At 40.5% G+C, this 23,598-nt stretch overlaps 2 protein-coding genes across 7 annotated transcripts in view; one reads left to right on the top strand and one right to left on the bottom strand.

Moving 5' to 3' along the window:
- Positions 1-21,587, top strand: part of LONP2 (lon peptidase 2, peroxisomal) — a 114,594-nt gene extending 93,007 nt beyond the window's left edge. Inside the window, exons 15-16 of one of the 2 annotated variants that reach the window (XR_012154484.1) lie at positions 18,486-18,649; positions 20,950-21,033. Coding sequence is in view for 1 of the 2 variants with exons in the window: in XM_073307718.1 (XP_073163819.1) it covers positions 20,950-21,033 (84 nt within the window). In the remaining variant the exon portion in view is untranslated. Of the gene's footprint in view, positions 1-18,485; positions 18,650-20,949 lie in introns of both variants that reach the window. The other variant, XM_073307718.1, reaches the window with a different exon arrangement.
- SIAH1 (siah E3 ubiquitin protein ligase 1) overlaps positions 3,382-23,598 on the bottom strand; it is a 32,783-nt gene continuing 12,566 nt past the window's right edge. For 4 of the 5 annotated variants that reach the window (XM_073307720.1, XM_073307721.1, XM_073307724.1 and 1 more), the window contains one exon: positions 3,382-4,758. In XM_073307720.1, the coding sequence (XP_073163821.1) occupies positions 3,908-4,758 (851 nt within the window). In that variant the 3' untranslated portion in view covers positions 3,382-3,907. Of the gene's footprint in view, positions 4,759-8,762; positions 10,082-23,598 lie in introns of those variants that run through there. The other variant, XM_073307719.1, reaches the window with a different exon arrangement.

Here is a 23,598-nt window from a genome sequence, read left to right as displayed (position 1 = left end):
GCCCATTGGTATGAGCAACTGTTTATGGGGAGTACTGCAAGCTGACCTTTCAAGTCTATCTTAAACTAGACTCAATTCTGAACAGTCCCAAACCGTAAACCAAGTTAGTATTAAGCCTCTAAGATTCTCATGTCCTGTTTACCTATTAAAAGTACAAGCAGCAGCATCTATTTTATGAAAGTGCTACACTTATGCTGACATACTCTTCTAAAGCCACTCTATCTTTAGTTCAAGGAAGTTAAATCATTATGCCAGAAAAATACAGATGAACATCTCTTTACAGTTTCCCATCATGTTATGCTTTTTGGTGCACAGTGGTGTATCCTATTATTCTTATATATTTTAAGAACCTTGGCCTTATTTTCAAACTATTGTGTTAGCATTTCTGAAGTTGTTCTGTTAACTAAACCCAAAACACAATTGTATGTAGGACATTGAAATTTGTCTTTTAAATGTTAGAGTCCTAGATTCCCTCCCAACACAAAACCGCACCCTTCCCTGAAATTCAGAGGTGAATTTAAGAATCACACCGCAGATACCCACCCTATTTTTTTGTAATCCTTCCTCCTACCCTCCCAGCTTAAATGTATGAATTTTGCAAGCTGAAGCATATGCATAAAATGAGCATGTGTACCCTTCACCCCTACTCAGCATATAGTGCCACAGAGGAGAGGGTGTTCTCTTCCACCACCCATGTGGGACATACATAGGCTGCACAATGAGAGCTCTATTAAGAGGCAAGCTGGGGTGACTCTGAATGGAATGGGACACTGCTAGATTCACCATCTAAGCCGCAGGCTGCATGTTGTGCTCTAACCTCCCTGGACTACGCCAACAAGGTCTACCTGGGACAGTTGGAGCACAACATTCAGTCAGTAGCTTGAGCAGTGAATCCAGCTTCCCAAACCCCACTAATCACCACTGCAGAGTCCACAGGGGAGAGAACTATGGCCAAGAGCAAGGACCAGGACCATCACTGGCCAAGGTAACTCAGAGCTGTAGAAAGCAAAGAAGGGCAAATTTCCTATTGTCATTTCTCCCAGGGTAGGGGTTGCAATGCTCCTTGGCCAAATCAGGAGAAGGAAAGAGAGGATCCAGCTCCTGTAGCATGCATTACAAGCATTCAAGATGCTACTGTACACCCCACCCCATGTGTATTTGGCTTTGCACCTTTGGTCCAAGCAAATGCTCTAATTCCTGCTTTTTTTTTTTTAAATAATTATCCCTAAAAGTCTCAAAGCAAGGTTGACATTTCTGTAATTAGAGTATCCCATGGATAAAGACCAATGAATATATGTAAAGTGGGTGTAATTTGCAGCAAACAACTAAGCAGGAGTGTAAAATGTAGCTGCCTTTTTACTTTCAACTACTGGCTAGGTGGTATGTGGAAGCATTCACTGCTGCTGCCTATCCTGGACTACTGTGACCAAATTGGTAAAATGGGGTAGCTGGTTGTTGAATGTTGTGTTTGGACAACTTAAAAAATAAAAATAAACTAGGAAGTTTAATACCTTGTTTCCTTAAGAGCAAGAAAAGTAATTGCAAATAAAAATCAAAGTCACAACCACCTAAAGTAACCTACATTAAAAATAAATGACATTTTATTACACAGATCAGGAAAACTTAAAAATCATAGTTCTGACTCACCAATTAAAGAGACTTCCACTAACTTAAAACAAAAGCTTTTATGGATTCCATTACAAGATCTGAGAAGGTATTAGAATCAACCGAACATACAATGATCTCCTCAGTTCCAGCCATATCATCACATAGAACTTTTAATATCTAAGGAAGTTACCATTTCTTAAAATACAGGAAACATCCTAACTCACTCATTTTAGGCAAGCCTCAAATCTATGTATTTTAATAGGAGTTAATCTACTACTCAAACTAAAGTCTGGATGTAAAATTAGTCCACACTATTTATCAACAGCCTCTGAAAGAATTAGAATTGAAATGCAAGTTTCAATAATGAGAAACCACACATTTAAATAAAAAGTCTTAATTTCAAACCTACCAGCCACTAGCTTGTAACTGCTGTAGCCAAACATCTCATGGTATAGCAAAAACAGAATTGGGGTAAATGTAGGTAAGATTAAATAGGCTGCATTTAGAAAACTGACACAGCAAGTATTCCACTAGAGATCAAAGAAGAAATGAGATGCCAGTATATTTCTTAAGTTTTTAATCCTCTTGAACAGTGCACCATCACAATCTGAAGCTTACTTCTTTAACTATATAAAATGAACTATTTCTGCACTGGCTTGTCTATAAACGTCTATACTGGTTCACATTCCTTATCTGTATGACTACTTGCCCCATCAGGCTAAAATGTGTAATCACTGCACCAAAAATAATTCAATGAGTTGCCTTAACATAGATCAATTTCTGACAAAGTTAGACAATATATAGTAAATACAAAAAGTAGCTAATATTCATCCTACTTCTCCCAACAGCATATGTTCACAATTACCAAGTTTGGCAAAGAGATACCTTTAACGTAGTTTGAGATTTAATAGTTTTCTTTTATATTATTTCTTTTTTACATTAACCATCTTAGTGCTGTATATGGACATACATTCAAGGTGAATTTCTCAAACTTGCTTGCAACCTGCAAAAGGCGCCAATATACCACTTATGCCTTTAAATGCAAGAGAATTGCATGGACCTTTGGATGTACACTCTTCATCGTATCACTAACATGGTGGGATGACATACAAGATTAGTATGACTAAGGAAAATAAAGTTGGTTCTCTCTAGTTCAGGTATCCTTTTGTCTGACTGATTGTTACAAGTAAAGTTAAGTTAGAATATTAAATTAGTCAAACTTCGTGCTAAAGCAAAAAACAAGAGTTTTTATTTAGTTTGCCAGGTATTCGTTTAATGACAAAATTATAAAAGACCAAAAACATTGTATTCTGAGACTGCCTTTTTTTTTTTTTTAAATGGTCTGTTTTTATAGTTACAATTACTGCATAAGACAATGCCTTCTTGTACTGCAAAACCAAAATACACGCATGAGTTTGTGTCTGAAGTTTCTAAATTTAAAAAGTGTGCCTGAATTTTCAGTGTATTTAATTAGTATGTTACCCAATAACTCCTCACTTTTGTTTGAAGGTATAACGAAATACATCATCATCTAGGCCTGTTTTTAAAGGAGCTGTTTTTCTGATAATTCTTCCAATGTAATTGCTCCTTTAGAATTCAATAAATTCACAAAATAGCTGAATTAAGAACAGTATCACCAATGAATGGACTACTGGGAAGAGACTAATTTACCAAATGTACAGAAGTATAAGTTTTACCATAAGCAATTATGCATATCAAAAGATGACACCTGCAATTAATTTTTAAAAGGTACAAAACGGAGGAAAACCTGAATTACAGAAAAGAAAGTCATTTATTTAATGAAAAACTAGAAGTTAATAAAAATTAGCAAATACACAAAAATATACACAAACAGCAGCAATACTATGTAGTGACTTAAGGGGGAAAAGCAGCGGCAAGAGACCGGACTGCTCAACATGGCTTGTCAGTCAAAGGAAAAAAAACAAACAAACAAAAAACACAACAGTATCCTTTTCAACAGTACAATCAATCTACAAACAAGTTTTTAGAACTATTTTACAACGTTTCCTGTAGAATCAATTCTTAATACAAAAGATGCCCATTTTGGGTGTATATATATTTTCAGTGGTTTACTGTTGACTTATTTTAAATATATTAGTGTTACTACATGCAACTGCTTCCTGTAATTTAACAGCCTTTCCTTTTATTTACCTTCATATACATCTAGCCTCCCTCTACCAAATAGTTTGTGTCTGGCAGTCAAAGATGGTTACCCTAGTTTCTGCGAAATTAAATGCAACTGTTTTAAACACTGGCCTGAAAATGTTTGCTTGCCATTTCAACACATTGAAATAGTTACATTGATGCCTAAATTGCCATTTTCTGCAAAGAGCTGTGCAATGCTGGTGTCAAAGACTAGACAGTCACTATTCATAATGGCTGTTGCAATTCCCTCATGAATAGATCGAGGAGTTGCTTCCCAAGTCAATCGCCGCCTATGACCATTAAGCTCAAGTCGATAAGCAAAATTTTCTGCTTGCTTGCGTGTTCCTATCAGCTGTACAATAGCAAAGAACTGCTGGTGACCATCATATTTTTCCTGTTTCTCCAAGACTAACATGAAATGAAAGCCAAAACAAGATTGCATCATAACCCAGTCAACAGCACCAGGAAGATTAATGTCTGTAGCAAGGAAAACTATATCTTCTCCCTGTAGTGTTGTTATTGACTTATGCTGATGCATCAAATGTGGCATAACAGCATCCAGCGAACCTTGCCATTTACATGAAGCACCAGGACATGGACATGAATAAGGCCTAAACTCACACAGCTCTTCATGGTCTGCTTTTTCTGTGTGTGGCAAAGTTATCTCACATCCAGAAGAGGCGTATTTACATGGGAACAGTACAGAATTGGCAACTTTTTCCATAGCCAAGTTACGAATGGAACCCAGTGGGCCTCGGCAAGTTGGACAGCATGTAAGCTTGGGGCGACAGTTGCTACAAACAAGATGGCCACTCTGACACTGAAGAATAGGTGGCAGCACATAGTCAAAACACACAGGACACTCAAAAAGACTTGCCAAGTCATTGTTGGAAGCTGTAGTGCCAGTCAGAGCAGGCACCCTCTGTGATGGTGTACACTTTGAAGTACCTGTAGGTAGTGCTGTAGCAGTCTGACGGCTCATTTCTGTAATGAAGGAAAAACAGAGTTAGTATACAAGAGAATGTGTCAGTACACCTGTATCTCCGTAACTGAGTTTTTTCCCTGTAATTGTTGATTTTAATTTTTATTTGAGGAAAAAAAATTAGACATACCATTTAATACATTGTATATTTCACAAACAATTTCCACAGGGAGCAAAAACAAACGTGATACTCATTAAATGTGAAGAGTGTGGCTCTAGTGTATGTGAGCAAAGCTGGAAAGGACGTAAAATACTTGCATGCTGGCCAACTTTACAAAGTTGAGATCAAGGAACACAGAAATTCTGTTAAATTTTCTAATTTAAGATTGAGAAAGGATGTCTTGTTTGCTTGAAGAGAGAGAAAAAAGGAAGTAAAAGCACTCCTGAACAATAGGTATTTGGTGTGTATATTGGATATATAGAACAAGTGACTAGATCACACCCTAGATCACACGAAAATAAAGGGTTCTAACCATAAGCATTCTTCTATAATAACCATCCTACTAATGACAGTAAAGCTATATTTTCAAAGTCCTCAGATTTAGCCAATATGAACTATGTGAAAAGCAACGTCTCAAAGAAAACCTTGCTCTTCAAACTTTCTGCCATTTACTCTGCTTACTGGACATGTGTAGAAAAATCCTGATGTTGAGGTGAGTATGCAGGTGGAAGTGAGGCACTGGCTGGAAAATGAGCCAAAGGCCAGACAATTTAGCTCTTTAGATTTTGTTTTTTCCTCCTCCCCTTGATGCTAAAGGTGAAAGGAGACCCTACTTTCTCAGAGAAAACAATATTCTTTTCAAAAAAGGGTCTTAACCCCCTTCATCTTTTTTTTCCCCTCCTTTCCCCTCCCTTTCCCTGCTGTTTAGAATTTTCTGGTCTTTAGGGCAGGTTGTTTCAGTAGGCTGAGGTGGAATGTCATTGAGAAGGTGAAGAGGTTCTTTTGCTGTATTTGCCAAACTAAGTATTATTAGTAAGAAAAAATATCCAACAAACTAAAGTCTATTTTACTACACTTTTTCAGTTCAGAAAATACAACCCTAGTGGATAGACATTTGGGAAGACAAACTATTTTAATTTTTCTTGGGAAAAGCTATATTCAGCAGATGTGTCAATAAAAGATACACTTCCCTACATATACAGAAGAGACTGTTTAGCTAGGAAAGCAAGAACTCCTTTAATCTGTGAGACAGATTTACTATTTTAATGTTTATCAAACCAGAAAAAAAAAATGTTTAATTCATTTGACTCTGACATTTAAATTTTTTCTTTGGGGTTACCACACACATTTTAGTTGTAAGTTTTTCTTCAGTTTTTTTAGCTATTCAGTTGTTTCTAGCAGTTCTCTTCAGAGACCTGAAACACCTTTGTGAGGATGACAAAACAACGCATATCGAAGAATCAACAGATGCAACTCTAAATTATAAAATACATGCATACCTATGGAAGTAGCCAATAGTGTCTGTGAAAAAACTAGCCTTGCGCTAGTCTCCTGTGCCTCCAGAAGGGAAGGAGAAAAGAATCCTAAAACTGCCATCTAACCATTGGGCATGACTCCACACTAAACTTTCAACTACTTGAAGTGCCTCCCCTTCCAGTGTACCTATTTAGAGCCCAAAGACTTTACTATGCCAGATTAGGCTGCTAATGTGTTGAAGTATAGGACTGTCTGCAATCCATGATTGGTTCCCCAGTGACAGTAGATAGGCTGAGCCAAACTAGATTCTACCATTATGGTCTTAAATTGATTCCTGTGGCTACCTGGCAGCAATACTTGCATGTCTGGACTGCTGCTTTCTTGTTATGAGGCACTCCTATTTGAAGCAGAGGCAAGGGGGGAAAGGAACTGCAGGGAGAGAGAAGATCTCTGTCACAATCCAGTCTAGAGAGAGAAGGTCTTGCAGGACTAAACAGACACTAGTTGTAAGGGATCCAACTGCCAAATCCTATGGGATGCTAAGCTCCAAGGGTTTGGGTAATGCCTAATCACTATTCCTGGCTTTGGGACACCCAAGAACACTCCTCAGATGCAGACCCCATGTCTGACACTTTTCTTGAATGCAGCCACCCAAACCCTGAAACGAGAGCCCTAGCCCTCCTGATCTCCCACTCTCTTCTCAGTTGCTTATTAGATCCATTCCATCTAGAGTCCATCAGGCTGGGTGCACTCTGGTGTGTCTAGTTATACCCTTCAGGGACCAACACACAATGTTTGGAAAGGAACTTCTTAATACACACACACACACACACACACTCACTTTTTAAAAAACAGAAGAGTTATAGATCTACAGAAAAACCAACAAAGGTCTATCCTCCTCACTAGTCCTAAGAATCTTTTGAGTCACGGTCTGTCCAAGTTCAGGCTTGGTGGAGATGTCCTTGTCTTAAGACCAGGGCCTCTTGCTGCTGCTGTTGGTTGTCCCCATGTCCACACAACCCCTTCTCATAAACCCAGTCTTGGTCATGAGCCCCAGTGTAGGGCCCCATGCAGAGTTCATGTACAGAACACCACTGTTTCTTAGGGGTGGGCAGGGGATAAAAGAAAGTCCATAAATCATTAGGAGCAGTCTAGATTATGCTTCCTTTGTTAGATCTACAAAAGGCGTTAAAACACCTCCAAACAGGCTAGCATGTATGAGGTCAAACTGGTTCTCAGCACAGGACACAAAGTTGATACATAACAGGGGCTCCATCCCACCCTGCAGATTACAATTAGAGGTTTCAGAGTAACAGCCGTGTTAGTCTGTATTTGCAAAAAGAAAAGGAGTACTTGTGGCACCTTAGAGACTAACCAATTTATTTGAGCATGGACAGTGGGGTGGGAGGAGGTATTTTTTCATATTCTCTGTGTATATATAAAGTCTGATACAGTTTCCACGGCATGCATCCGATGAAGTGAGCTATAGCTCACGAAAGCTCATGCTCAAATAAATTGGTTAGTCTCTAAGGTGCCACAAGTACTCCTTTTCTTGTTACAATTAGAGTTCATCATATCAAATGGCATTGATAAGTTTTCACAGGCAGATTCCCCATCACACACTCTCCACCCATGGTTTTAATCACCATCTCAGAACAAGACGACATCCATCAGAACAAATATGGCCTTTCAAATAGCTAACTGCCCTTCATAGAGCCAGCTAGAGTAACAGGCTGATTAGGGATTGGTCCATGTACACAGACTATTGCCCCATGTCCCAGCTGGAGGAGCCAAAACCCATCCAAAGCCCCTTCTGTTGTCCACCTCATCACCATGGAAAAAGCAGGAAACAGTAGTAATACAAAATAATGGAGAAAGGAGAAGTTCAAGTTTATTTTCATAAGCTTACTCTCTAAAGCCTACATTTTTGGTCATACCTACATTTTATGCTAACCTGCTACATTTTTTCCACCAAAAGCAAGCAAACAGACAGATAACTGGAAAACCGTCAAAAGTTATGTAGAGAAAGTTGAAAAAATTGTTTAAAAGCTTCTTTTGCAGTTACAGAAACTGTAATACAACTGCCAGGATAGCAAACTGGTGTCAGGTGAAAATATATGCAACACCTGCTATTTTGGGTGCTATCCCATACCTAAGATCCCACACCAGTCCTTTCTCACTGTGGGGGTGGGAAGCTGGTCTCTAAGCAACACTGAGAAACTAAGGTACTTAGCGAGTCACCACCAAAAATATTATTGCATGTGGTTTAACATAAAAATGTATCTTAAAATATTTTACCAGGTTTAAATAATAGCAGAAAGAAACTGAAGTACATAAAAAGGGGAGGGGGGGAATATACTTCTAAGATCTTTAAATTCTGCATCAAGAAAAAATGTTCCATCATTGAACCAAAAGTTGAACCAGTGTATCAACCTGCTGGAAAAACAAACCTAAGTTATTCCCAAAACTGCAGAGCAGGGAAATTATTTTGTTTTCAATGCCTGAATCTACTGGAGACTCTCAAATCCCAGATAGCAGGCTTAACATGGTGCACCTCGTAAGTTGTAACACAGAAGGTTTAAAAAATACCTTTTCTCTTGCTGGTTTTACTTCCTGGCAAACATGATGTAAACAGGACTCCCCCCTTCCACGAATACAGAAAGCTCAAGGCAGATTTCCCCGTCATGAGGAGTGAAACAGCTCATTACGTTTCCCCATAGAAACAAAAACAACTCATAACAGAGGCCCCTCCTGGTAACATGAGGCTTGAGGACAGACAGACCTGGAACGATACCAGAGGGGGGCTACTTTCATGCGAGAGAATCACGCAAACGGAGCACTAAAACCTCCAGCGCAGTAGGCAGAAATCTAGCCAACTCCCCCACGTGAAGTTTCTTTAATAATCCACAGGGGGTTCTGAGGGAGAAGGAAACAGCTCTGTCCGATCTGTTCCAGTTAGGACCTGTCACACACAAAAAACTCTTCAGAAAGTCTCCCTAAAATGGTTTCCCAAACTCTTCCGGCTGCTGCCTAGCAAAGGAAGCTCTGCTTCTGGCGCCTTCCTTTCCCTCGGCTGCAGAGCTACGGAGCGCCCATGAGAAGGATCTGGCTACGGACACGCTGCCACCAGCTCTGCGTAGCTCCAGCCAGGCCGAGGAGAGGGGGCTGCAAAGCCAGAGTAACAGGCAGAAGGGTGAACTCCTGAGTCCTGTGCGTTGTCTCCTGTGGAAAAGCCATTTGCTGCCGAAAGGTTGGTAGTGTCTCTGCTCTGTTCGAGCTCCTCCTAGCACCAGCCCGGGCGCACGGAAAAAGGAGGCGGCGGAGAAAGCAGACTGCAGCTCCGGCGTGCTGCCTTCCCTCCCCCCCAGCCCAGGAAGCCACCCAGGCATATCAACCTCATGTGATCAACCAAGCTCGCTGTGCAGTCAGCAAAACACAAACATTCAGAAACGCCGGGGAAGAATGGGTGGGTCCCCTACCTATAATGCGCTGGAAACTCCGGTCGTAGCTAATTTTAGAAGCTACGTCAACTGCCCAATATAAAATAAATTGCTGGATTTTAAGCGAGTAAGCTGTTTCCAACAGCTGACAACTTCATTTCTTGTTTTTCCTGTATGTGAATATTACTACTGAGAGTAGCTAACAAGCTTATACAGAACTACAGTCTCAATTTTGCATGCCTATGTGTAACAATTACATTCTAATCTATAAATCCACTTTTAAAAATTGACTAAAAATTTAAAGCATGTAAAACAAGACACCAGTGAGACATGCTAGTAAATCTTGTGCCACACAAGCCAGTAAACATTAGTTTTACTGTTTTGCTTCTGACACTTGGGTGGTAATGATTTGTTCTGTTAAAACTTCCTACATAAAGGCAAAAAGAACAGGAGTACTTGAGGCACCTTAGAGACTAATAAATTTATTTGAGCATAAGCTTTCGTGAGCTACAGCTCACTTCATCGGATGCATGCAGTGGAAAATACAGTGGGGAGATTTATATACACAGAGAACATGAAACAGTAGGTGTTACCATACACACTCTAAGGAGAGTGATCAGGTAAGGTGAGCTATTACCAGCAAGGGGGGGGGGGGGGGTGCCGCGGAGAGACACCTTTTGTAGTGATAATCAAGGTGGGCCATTTCCAGCAGTTAACAAGAACCTGCGAGGAACAGTCGGCAGGCAGGGGATAAACATGGGGAAATAGTTTTACTTTGTGTAATGACCCATTCACTCCCAGTCTTTATTCAAGCCTAAATTAATTGTATCCAGTTTGCAAATTAGTTCCAATTCAGCAGTCTCTCATTGGAGTCTGTGATGTGATTAGGCCCGATAATGGTGTCCCCTGAATAGATATGTGGACACAGTTGGCAATGGACTTCGTTGCAAGGACAGGTTCCTGCGTTAGTGATTTTGTTGTGTGGTTGCCGGTGAGTATTTGCTTCAGGTTGGGGAGGGGGCGGGCTGTCTGTAAGCAAGGAATAGCCTGTTTCCCAAGATCTGAGAGAGTGATGGGTCGTCCTTCAGGATAGGTTGTAGATCTTTGATGGTGCATTGGAGAGGTTACGATACAACTGCATTTGCTCCAACCCCTCAGACAGAGACAAACACAAGATCTCTATCAAGCGTTCTTACAACTACAATACCCACCTGCTGAAGTGAAGAAACAGACTGACAGAGCCAGACGCCTAGAAGTTACCTACTACAGGACAGGCCCAACAAAGACAATAACAGAACGCCACTAGCCATCACCTTCAGCCCCCAACAAAAACTTCTCCAACGCATCAAGGATCTACAAGCTATCCTGAAGGATGACCCACCACTCTCAGATCTTGGGAGACAGGACAGTCCTTGCTTACAGACAGCCCCCCAACCTGAAGCAAAAATTCACCAGCCACCACACAACAAAATCACTAACCCAGGAACCTATCCTTGCAACAAAGCCCGTTGCCAACTGTCTCCACATATCTATTCAGGGGACACCATCATAGGGCCTAATCACATCAGCCACACTATCAGAGGCTCATTCACCTGCACATCTACCAATGTGATATAGATATTAAGGTCAGAAGGGACCACTATGATCATCTAGTCCGACCTGCACAACGCAGGCCACAGAATCTCACCCACTCACTCCTGCGATAAACCTCTCACCTATGTCTGAGCTACTGAAGTCCTCAAATTGTGGTTTAAAGACTTGAAGGAGCAGAGAATCCTCCAGCAAGTAACCCATGCTACAGAGGAAGGCGAAAAACCTCCAGGGCCTCTTCCAATCTGCCCTCGAGGAAAATTCCTTCCCAACCCCAAATATGGCTATCAGCTGAACCCTGAGCATATGGGCAAGATTCACCAGCCAGATACCCAGGAAAGAATCCTCTGTAGTAACTCAGATCCCACCCCATCTAACATCCCATCACAGGCCATTGGGCCTATTTACCATGAATATTTAAAGATCAATTAATTGCCAAAATCATGTTATCCCATCATACCATCTCCTCCATAAACTTATCGAGTTTAATCTTAAAGCCAGGCAGGTCTTTTACCCCCACTGCTTCCCTTGGAAGGCTATTCCAAAACTTCACTCCTCTGATGCTTAGAAACCTTCATCTAATTTCAAGTCTAAACTTCCAAATGACCAGTTTATATCCATTTGTTCTTGTGTCCACATTGGTACTGAGCTTAAATAATTCCTCTCCCTCTCCGGTATTTATCCCTGTGATATATTTATAGAGAGCAATCATATCTCCCCATAACCTTCTTTTAGTTAGGCTAAACAAGCCAAGCTCCTTGAGTCGCCTTTCATAAGACAGGTTTTCAATTCCTCAGATCATCCTAATAGCCCTTCTCTGTACCTGTTCCAGTTTGAATTCATCCTTCTTAAACATGGGAGACCAGAACTGCACAAAGTATTCCAGGTGAGGTCTCACCAGTGCCTTATATAATGGTACTAAAACCTCCTTATCTCTACTGGAAATACCTTGCCTGATGCATCCCAAGACCGCATTAGCTTTTTGCATTGCCATATCACAGTGGCAGCTCATAGTCATCCTGTGATCAACCAATACTCCAAGGTCCATCTCCTCCTCCGTTACTTCTAATTGATGCGTCCCCAGCTTATAACTAAATTTCTTGTTATTAATCCTTATGCATGACCTTACACTTCTCACTATTAAATTTCATCCTATTACTATTACTCCAGTTTACAAGGTCATCCAGATCTTCTTGTATGATATCCCGGTCACTCTCTAAATTGGCAATACCTTCCAACTTTGTATCATCCGCAAACTTTATTAGCACACTCCCACTTTTTGTGCCGAGGTCAGTAATAAAAAGATTAAATAAGATTGGTCCCAAAACCGATCATGTGCCAATAATGCCCCTCTGTCATGTACATTGGCCAAACTGGACAGTCTCTATATAAAAGCATAAATGGACACAAATCAGATGTCAAGAATTATAACATTCAAAAACCAGTCAGAGAACACTTCAATCTCTTTAGTCACTCGATTACAGACCTAAAAGTCACAATATTACAACAAAAAAATCCTCAAAAATAGACTCCAATGAGAGACTGCTAAATTGGAATTAATTTGCAAACTGGACACCATTAAATTAGGCTTGAATAAAGACTGGAAGTTGATGGGTCACAAAGTAAAACTATTTCCCCATGTTTATTCTCCCCCCCCACTGTTCCTCAGACGTTCTTGTCAACTGCTGGAAATGGCCCACCTTGATTATCACTACAAAAGGTGCCCCCCCATCCCCCCGCTGGTAATAGCTCACCTTACCTGATGACTCTTGTTACAGTGTGTATGGTAACACACACTGTTTTATGTTCTCTGTGTATATAAATCTCCCCACTGTATTTTCCACTGCATGCATCTGATGAAGTGAGCTGTAGCTCATGAAAACTTATGTTCAAATAAATTTATTAGTCTCTAAGGTGCCACAAGTACTCCTTTTCTTTTTGCGGATACAGACTAACATGGCTGCTACTCTGAAACCTGTACATAAAGGCTGTTCCAGAGGGCAGATGAGCACAAGCAAGAGTACAGAAAACAGGTCTGAGGTAAGATGGAAGACTCCATGAGAGTTGTTAAGAAATAGAACAGTTTTTAAGCTTGATCTTGATACAAGTGGAAAAATCAAGATGATGTAGCTGAATATTGCACATACTGGACTCTGGAAAGCTGGGACTTCGGGGTTACAAGAAAGGGAAGTGAAATAGCAATGGTGAGGGCATAAAGGCACATTTTAACACATACACATAGATTAGAAGATGAATACAGTAATAGTCTGTAAACCTAAAGACTGCCAGGAGAAAATAAAGGTTGCCTGCAAAAGGAAAAATATATTGAATATGAGCTTCTATAATGTATAAAAGGTGGCCAGGAAAGTTCTTTCTTAAAAAGTGTTTTCCCACTACATTAAAAATTCAGGGCTTGTCCACCCTGTTTTTTCCAGAAGACTATGGACAGCTGTATGAGCATTTTAACACTACAGCAACTATCACAGTTCAGGACAACTGTACCTGTATTTCCTCTAAGTCATTCAAAAAGGGCACCCAATCTCAGTCTTCCAGTTGTTGCCTCTTTTGGGTAGACACCCATTATGGGTCTCACTCCCTTCAGACCAAGGTATGTCCAGGCTGAACAGTTCCCCTCCTTCACTGTGTATTTTCCAGCAAAGACAGTCTGCCTAAACAGATGTGCTTACTTTCTCTTCAGATACTGATAAAAGTGATTGTCAACAGTTATAAATTACCACACAACACTTCCTATGCAAACCCACCTTATTTTTAAAGGTAAGCAGCATTGCAGGGGGGGGAAAGAATCTACATGCATGCTCATAAAGCTTAGGACTAACCCTAACATGGATTCTGGCAGGCCTAGTCCTTAAGCCTACCCCCCAAGCACTGGGACCTTCCAGGGACCAGGGACCCTGTCCATTTGCTGGAATAGGAAGAAAGCACTGAGCCAGTATTAAAACCAAGCTACTTATCCAAAAACCCTCTCTTTCTTTGTTGGACCCTGGAGAATCCAGTCTGACCTAGTATATTACTCCTACACGAATCTTGCACAATTGCGCAAGCGCAGAATTCATCTGCCCAACAGATTTTTTTTCTCTCCACAGAATATAGATTCTGCTGGAGAGGAGTTGCAGTTACACCTTTCACCAACCAGGGGCTGCTGTGGCACCAGAAGAGAGGGCAGCCAGTCAGCAGAGAGGGAGGGGGAAGAGCCTGCCTTCCTCACAGGGGAGGAGGCATGGGATGGACAAAGCAGGCACATGGGGCTGCTGGGGGCTGTCAGAGGCTGGGGTTCAGAAGGGCTCATGGGGAGGCAAACTGGGGCACAGGCTCATGAGCTGGTGGGGTGACAGCATTGAGCCAGGGGCTGCATAGGAGGAGGGCTGCAAGACCACATGGGGATGGGTAAGGGGAGCTGTAGGGACACACCGAGAATCGGATAGCAGGTGTGAAGAGTGAGTAAGTACTTCCAAAACCTGCTCAACAAATCAGAAACATTCTTTTAGCTCTAGTTAAAATTGTATAGTATTTACTCTGGATTACTATGGACTTTTAGTGTTGTGTGATAATGAGGAAGCATTGAGATGTTTGAAATAACTATAATGGATAGCAGAAAAACAAAGCAATTTCCTGGAGGGTTGGAAAGTGGCAAAATTCATAAATGAATAACTAAAAATCGCTACAGATCTTAGATTTTTATTAAATGATTGGTTATTAAGGGTATGTCTTCACTACCTGCCGGATCAGCGGGCAGCGATCAATCCAGTGGGGAATCAATTTATTGTGTCTAGTCTAGATGCGATAAATCAACCCCCAAGTGCTTTCCCGTCGACTCCTGTACTCCAGCGCCGTGAGAGGCGCAGGCAGAGTTGACGGGGGAGCAGCAGCAGTTGACTCACCGCAGTGAAGACACCACAGTAAGTCTATCTAAGTATGTCGACTTCAGCTATGTGAACAGCTACATTATTCACATAGCTGAAGTTGCGTAACTTAGATAGATCCCCCCAGTGTAGACCAGGGCTAAGACAGTGTCTCGTGAACTGTAACCCCTTCCAAACAGTTTAAAACTAGGCCAGCATAATTATGGCAGCCCATATACATTCACTGATGTTACTCTCTTGAGTCAATGTATGCTTTATCCAATATGCTATAGCCAACACTACTCATGAAATCCAGTTACTAGAACTTTTCTGCTGAGAGAAGACCTACCAGCATAATTCTGGAAGATAAGCTTTTCCCATTTTAAAGTCCAATAATTTAAGCCCGCAAACAGAGTTTAAAAAATATCCAAATATGAACAGAAATGTTTTCTTTAAAAAATTTTCATACAGATACTTTCTGAAACATTCATCTTTAACATGAAAATTTCCTATGCTTTATCTCTATTCACAGCGTACAAAAGTTGGTTAAATATTAAAAAAAGGGAGTTACTTAATGCAGTATGAACCAACCATTGCCTTTTGCAATTTAAGGACTGTATTCTGCTAATGAAAAGTATCATTTACTTGGACACAAGAAATCTATCAGTTCAGAAACTCAGTGATTTTAAGATTATGGGATTTCAACAATTTTTCTGTGTTCTTCTTACACCATGTTTTCAGACATGGAGCTCAAAAACGCAAACAGATGAGTTTGCAGCATTCAGAGAGCTATGAACTTTAATATCAACTCTGAAACACTACTGTGACTACTTAAATTCATTTTTTAATTACAGTAACTCCTCACTTAACATCGTCCAGGTTAACGTTGTTTCATTATTAGGTCGCTGACCTATTACAGAACATACTCCTTTAAAGTCCTGCAATGTTCCTTTAAAGTGGTTTGGCTCCCAAAGCTTGGTGCTCCTGGTGGGGACCGGGTTGGGGCACGGGGGCTTGCCCCATTCCACCCACCCAGCAAGCCGCCGCACCCCGACCCTGCTCCACGGCAGGAGCGCCGGGCGGGCGGAAAGGGGCAAGCCCCCACACCCTGACCCCACCATGCCCCTGCCTCAACCAAGCTTCACAATCATCATTGGAGAGTACTAAACTGTTTGTTTAAAATTATTTAAGATACTGTATATGTATATAATGTCTTTTGTGTGGCAAAAAAAATTTCCTTGGAACCTAACCCCCGCAGTTATATTAATTCTTATGGGGCAACTGGATTTGCTTAACATCATTTGGCTTAAAGTTGCATTTTTCAAGACCATAACTAGGACGTTAAGTGGAGTTACAGCCATTTGACATGTAGCTAATGCACTTGAGCAGTGTAGCTGGACTCACCTATTACACTATAATTGATAATTTGAAGGTAGGTTAAGCTAAACAGAAACAAGGTACTCTTATTCAAGAATAGGAGTTTCTACACATGGTAGTATTCAGGGATAGGTGTTTCTGAATAACTCTCAAAAGCAGACAAGCCCTAAAATTACACTCTAAGAACACATTCTACAAAAATAAAGCTATAAACATAAAACTTGCTAATAAATGTTCAGATTTTTTTTTAATTCAAGTGAGATGTCTGATGCTGTACTAACAAATTTTCAAAGAAACATCCGTTATAGAGCAAGCAACTGAAACGTACTGGGTTTGTACGGTGGCGCTCATAAAATTCTGGGGTACCAAGAGACTACTACTACTTTTTTTTCTTTTTTTTAAATAGAATTTCAGAACCAATGCCTTATTCTCTGGGCTACCAGTGCTGGAGTGTGCCTAAGCATCCAATCCAAGTTTCACAACACAAAAGATTAAAGGGAACTGATTAAAGAAATATACCCAGTTAATCCTGGCAAGTGTCCTACACCCTGTGATGCATAGTAAATTGAAAAACCCCAAAAGTCACTGATTAAGGGAAAATTCCCACCTAACCCCAGATATGGCAACCAGTCGGACACTAAGCACGTGAGGAAGAACCAGCCTGCCAAGCACCTGAGACAGAGAATGCTTGGTGCCATCTCAGAGCACCAGCTCAACCTTTCTAGTGTTCTGTTTCCAGATAAGGCCTTCTCTGATGCTTCAGAGAAAGGAAACCAAGAAAACTCTGCAATACACTGCAGGGGAAAAATCACATGATACATCCTAACATCACATTTGACTTTTTCGCAGCCACATCACATTGGTGGCTCATCGTCATCCTGTGATTGACCAACACACCCAGGTCTTTCCCCCTTCTGTGGCTTCCAACTGATAAGCCTCCAGCTTGTAGCAGAAATTCTTATTATTAGACCCTAAGTGCATGACCTTACCCCTGTGTACTACTGAATTTCATTCCATTTCTGTTTCTCTGGTCTTCAAGGTCATCCAGACCTAGTTCATTCAGGGTTGAAAAAACAATTAGGAGTTGAAAAAACAGGACAGCTTAGGCAGGAGAGGATGAGATCTAACTGAAGAACATGAGGGCAGCTTTTAAAAGGTACAATTATTAGCAGGATGAAGCCTTGTTTTGGGTTGAGTTAAAACCTCATTTGATTGACACCCTTCAATTAATGTAACTGTAAGGATAAGCCCCCACCTAGGACAAAAGGAGCATGAAAACAAACAGCACTTTTTGATGAGTGTTGGTGGGGATGGGGACACACACACACAGAGAAAGAGAACCTAAGGGTATGTCTACACAGCAAATAAAAAACTAGCATCTGGCTTGTGCCAGCCGACTTGGGCTTGCAGGGCTCAGGCTGCGAGGCAGTTTCACTGCTGAGAGAGGTTTTTGTGCCGGGGTACAGGCTGAAAAAAAGTGTTCTTGGTGCTGGGAGCAAGAGAAAATGTTCACTGCTATTTGATTCCTTCTTTGTTCAGAAAGACATTCCTTGTAAATAAACAAAATTGGACAAAGAAATACCTGGCTATCACCAATTTCTCCTCTTAACTAGAAAATCCCAGGGCCTCAAACTCTAACTAGCCACTCAGGTCAAAATAAGGCAACGCTGGTGTCAGGTGTGGGATTTAGTTTCCAAGGAGAGAGACTGTGAGCAGATACACTTGTTGGACCAAGAGGGAACAAATGATAGCAGTGCTCACAGAAATGTAAGATGGCCAAAAGGTTTAAAGCAAGATCTAAAATAGGAGCTGGAAACTTCTCAAAAGGAATTAAGTCAAGACCTAAAAGAGCTGCTAAAGGTTTGCCAGAAAGGACCCAAAGGGGACTTGCAGGCTGAGTTGAGGTCCCTACTGAAGCAGCAACTACTAAGTGCCCAGCCAGATGGGGAAACCCAGCCAAAACACACCCAGGCAGGAATGGTAAATGAATTATGAGGTAACCAACAATCTGACTACAACTGATCACAGGTTTTTTCATGAAATAGTAGAGACAAAAGAGGCTTTGGCCAATCTGGAACTAGCTAACCAAGATGAGCTGCAGCAAAGACTTAAGACTCTGAATATTTCACTCCAGGACGAAATGAAATGGTCACGGATCACAGCAGAAGACAGCTGACTGGATGTGGAATTGAGCCAGCCAGAGTACTTGGTATGTACAGACATTTACAGAGTTTTCTACCCCATTTAATCCACAGTGGCTAGACTATCCAGCTCAAATAATGCAAAAGCCCTCTATCTTTGAGGGAAGAGCTCCTTGGCAGGCTTATTGGCTCAATTCACCATTACAGCTCAAATGAATGGTTGGGGGAAATGGGAGAAAGGAGGGTTTCCAGCAGCCCACTTGGGTGGGCCCAGGTCTGACAGTGCTGCAGAACTTACCTGCAGATGAGCGACTGAGGCCATGACTACAGCAGCATAACTATGGCGTCGTAACTATGCTGGCATTGCCCTATAGCGTAAATGCAATAGACTACAATGGAGGGAGCTTTTCTGTCGCTATAGGAACACCACCTGCCTGAATAACAGTAGCTAGGTATATTGAAGCTTATGTCTATCAACTTAACTGCATCTATACAGGGAGATAGGTTGGCATAGATACGGCACTCACAGGTGTGGATCTTTTCACACTGCTGAGCACCACAGCTGTGGATTTAAATTTTAAGGGTAGACCAGGCCTGAGTTATTCAGACCTGGTACAAGCCCTTGATCTATGGTTTGGAGCTAGCCATCTATCTGAGCTGGCCACAGCACACAAGAGATAGGCGAGTCAAAGAAACAACCCCGCCTAAAGTGACACAGGACCTACAGAACCTTATGTTCCTGTTGTACCCCAATACCAGTAAGGTCTTCCAGGATAAATTCATGATGGACCACTTTATAGATATTCAGCTGGACTTGCAGATTAAAAATCAGAGAAAGGAAGCCAAAGACACTCCAAAGAGGCTGTGGAACTTGCTAGAAAACTTGATTCTTGCAACAGTGTACCAGAAGAGGAAGCAACCACTAGTAAAGAAAATGTAAGCTGATCGCCATGAGCTGTGTCTAATATGTATGATAAAAGAGGGGTTTTTTAATTTGGTTCATGACTTTACTGAACGATTAAAAAAAATGAAATCTTGTTTGTAAAACATGGGAAATTGGCAGTAATGCAAAGATTTAAAGGAAATGGTTCAATTAAATGCTGATACTGTGACAAAACTGGCCACAAAAAGAACTACTGTTATACATTTTAGGCAGGCCAACAAAGATTGTCACAAATATCTAGAGGAAGCCTCCTTCCCAGTACAGGAAACTGGGGGAACACCAAGCTCAAAGGGAAAAGTTTGGAGGTACAACAATCGGATCCACAGTTTTACTTTAAATCTGGGCAGCTGAATAATAATAATGGAAATTTGGCAACTGATTGTGTAATGGGATCTATAAAATTCACTCGGATGATGGACACTAATAACTGATATGCTTAAGTGCTAAAAAGGCTAGGGAATCAGGGATCCATAACTGAACCACCTATTTGGTCTCAAATGGCGACAGTGACCATGTCAAGGGCACCCATCCAAAAACTGGGAAAGCTGCATTTGAAGATTGGACCTCTGGAATTCAAGCAAGAAGTCTGGGTGCCTGAAACAGTGCATAAACTAACAACTGACTTGGATTTCATTATGGCTAACAACTGTGTAATCAATGCCAGGAAAGGTGTTTCTCAAATTCAGTCTGTGGAAGTTCCCTTTAAAGATATGGCTCATGTGAGACAAATGATTTGTAGGCAGTTGGTATGCAGTGAATGAATTATCCTTCCCCTAGGGGCAGAAACCGTTTTAACAGCTACTTGCTGTGGTAACTTTCCAGCAAGGAAAAGGTGGTGAGTAGTTGAAACCTGTTTTGAGACCCAGGGTCTTGGGGGAACCTTAACTGCTAAAGTTGTTGTGGATCTGAAAGAACAACTGATTCCTGATCATTTGTTGAATGTTTCTGACAAGCAGCAAATAGTAAAAAGGGGAATCATTCTTAGTTGAAAATGATTCTTTTGGACTGTTCCTGTCCTATCCATGTTTCAAAACTCTCTTCATACTGGACACAGATGCTTACAGCTTGGGAGACAGAATTTCAGCTTGGCTGCCCAACCCCAAATCTGAGAATATGGCTGTGAAAACTGAGGCTGGAAAAGTTGTTACAACAATGACTCCCCTATTCAAACAGGCAGGGTCTGCCTTACCCAACAAACTCCACAGAAACAATGGGCATTTTTCAAGGGCTGATAGCAAGGGGGTCCCTCTCTGGCAATTGAAATAAAGTCTATCAGGGAGCAGAAATTTCCAGAGGAGTCTGGTTGTGAATAAAAATAAATTTGGATTAGTGAGGTGAAACATCTTGAAGACAGACACCATACATACATACACACACAGTTAACCCTGAACCATTTTATTTGTTAAATTATTCCTTTTCTTTTAGTTTGAAATAGGTTATTGGGTGTCAACATTTTTGGCTTCATCAGGACGACGAGCCAAATCAGAGATGTCTGCACGCTTCAATTAACATAACTGAAAGGATAAGCCCCCACCCAGGACAAAAGGAGTATATGAACCCACCCAGGAGTTTTTGCTGAGCAGTTAGCATGTGTATGTGTGTTCAAACAACATGCACAGAAAAAGATAGCTTGAAAAAAAGCTGAAAGCGCAGATCTGACCCTGGAAGAAAGGTTTTTGGGTCAAGGTGCAGGTTGAAAAGAGTGTTCTTGGTGCTGGGAGAAAAAAAAAGTTTCCTGCTATCTGATTCTTCTACGTTCAGAGGCACAGGATTACATGCATTCTTTGTAAATAAAACAAGATTGCAAAGAAGAGCCTATCACCAATTTCTCCACCAAACTGACACATCACCCCAGGGTCCCAAACATTGACTAGCCAGTCAAAAAAGAGCAATAGTACTTAGGCACCTAGCACATATATGTGCTACTGAAAGTGCCATTAGGCACTAACTCCCATTGATTTTAATGGAAGGTAGGCACCTAACCTGCATAGATACCTACTGGATTTTTCAAAAGCACCTATCTGCATTTCTAAATATCTTCAAAAATCTGGCACACATTGATTAGACATCAACTTATTTACCGCAATTAATACGTTGTTTAATAAATCCATTTTAAATGCAAAATATCTTTATGCTTACTTTTTTTGCGATGTGCCCAGCACATTTAGAGGAGTTTTATTTAACTAATAAAAAAATTAAAATGCTGGTTTTGTACATGTTTAATTGAATTCCAATTTCCATCCAGTGCAGCTTGACACAAATCCAAAGTAAAAAAATTATCTAGTATGTAAGCATGTAATTTGCCATTTTATAGTAGAATAAAAATGTAAAAATTAAGAATCTGAATAAGTACATGTTAAGCTAGATACTAGCTTAAAAGGTATATGGACCCTGGCTATAAAAAGTAGTACCAAATTTTGTTAAAGGCTAAATTAGTTTTCTAATCAACATGTTTTCATAGTTATTCCAACCAATGACAATGAACCTTTAGGAAAACAACTAAAAGCTGCAAATGCAAAACAAGATTAAAATCAATTTAAATCAGTGTTTCCTGATTTAAATCAAACCACCCTGCCTGAACTTACAATCAGAAAGACTAACTTGTTATTCAAGAGCATTACAAAGGAGCAAAAGAAGGGCCCCAAGCCAAATACACCTGGTGCCTTTTTGCAGGTCACCTTTAAATCTTCAAAACTCAAGCAAGACTACATAGTCTGGCTTCCCAGAAGAGTCAGCATAAAAACTGAAGCTTTGTCTAAACATAATAATGCCTTTAGAGATATTTCTACATGCCAATATTCTTACCCAGTTTACTCCCCTAACCCCAGAAACAGGGTGAAGGTTGAGAATAAGGGGGAAACAAGTGGTTTTCAGTTTGTTTTCCTTATAATTTACCATGTCTGAAAAGCATCAGTTATATTCTTTACAGAAATAGAAATTCAATGGAAGTATTAGAGACTTCCTTTGAATCACTTCAAGCACACTGATGTTTAAAAAAAATTGATCTACGTTCACCCATTTCTTCAGTATTTCTCCCATTACTTCAGTCAGGACACTGCCATTATTTGACATCTCCATTGTGCCCTGGTACATACTCTTCTTAAAACTCTGTTCATTCCATCCTATGGTTAGAATGTTTTAAGAAAATCTCAACCAAGTAATTTGATAGCGAATACATCAATATCTAGTTGTTGCCCTATTATCATCATCTCCTGAAAAAATTCAGAGTATTTGCCCATGCCTAAGGCATAGTAGTAATCTTATTACACGAGCAGTTATGTATGCAATGAATGTTTATCTAGGTCATCTGTTCTATTCTTGGAAGAACTGTGATGTGATTTATTGTTTCATTTGAGGAATTTCTGAATAAAGACATTACCAAGAGATACAGTGGAACCTCAGAGCTACAAACGCCTCCGGAATGGAACTCTGAACAAAATGTTATGGTTGTTCTTTCAAAAGTTTCCAACTGAATGTTGACTTAATGCAGCTTTGAAACTTTACTACGCAGAAGAAAAATGCTGCTTTTAACCATCTTAATTTAAATGAAACAAGCACAAGAAACAGTTATTTTTTTTTTTAAACTTTCCCTTTCCCTTTTTTTTTTTAGTAGTTTTCGTTTAACACAGTACCGTAGTGTATTTGCCTTTTCTTTTTTGGTCTCTGATGTTGCCTGATTGCGTACTTCCAGTTACAAATGAGGCATAGGGTTGACTGGTCAGTTTGTAACTCAGGTGTTCGTAACTCTGAGGTTCTACCGTATCTAGAGGTCCCTGTATGACTTGGCTTCCAAATTCTAGCATCTTTTTAAAACAAAAACAATTCATGCTGAGATTTACTTATAACCCAATTAGTCTGTAATACTATATATTACATCCATTTGTTTTTTCATTACATACCTATGTAAGCATCTGCTTTAGTAAGAAGTACATTCTCTTGGAAACTAATACCAATAACAAAGGGTAATCAAGGGAGGTCAACATTTAAATCTACAGGCTTTGAAACTGTTCAAGTTATTCTGATCCAAAACATTAGCAACTTTAAAACTGTTATAATAATCCAGCTAAAACTGTG

The sequence above is a fragment of the Lepidochelys kempii genome, chromosome 12, assembly GCF_965140265.1.
Source record: "Lepidochelys kempii isolate rLepKem1 chromosome 12, rLepKem1.hap2, whole genome shotgun sequence".
Lineage (NCBI taxonomy): Eukaryota > Metazoa > Chordata > Testudines > Cheloniidae > Lepidochelys > Lepidochelys kempii.
This window is presented reverse-complemented; position numbering and strand designations above follow the sequence as displayed.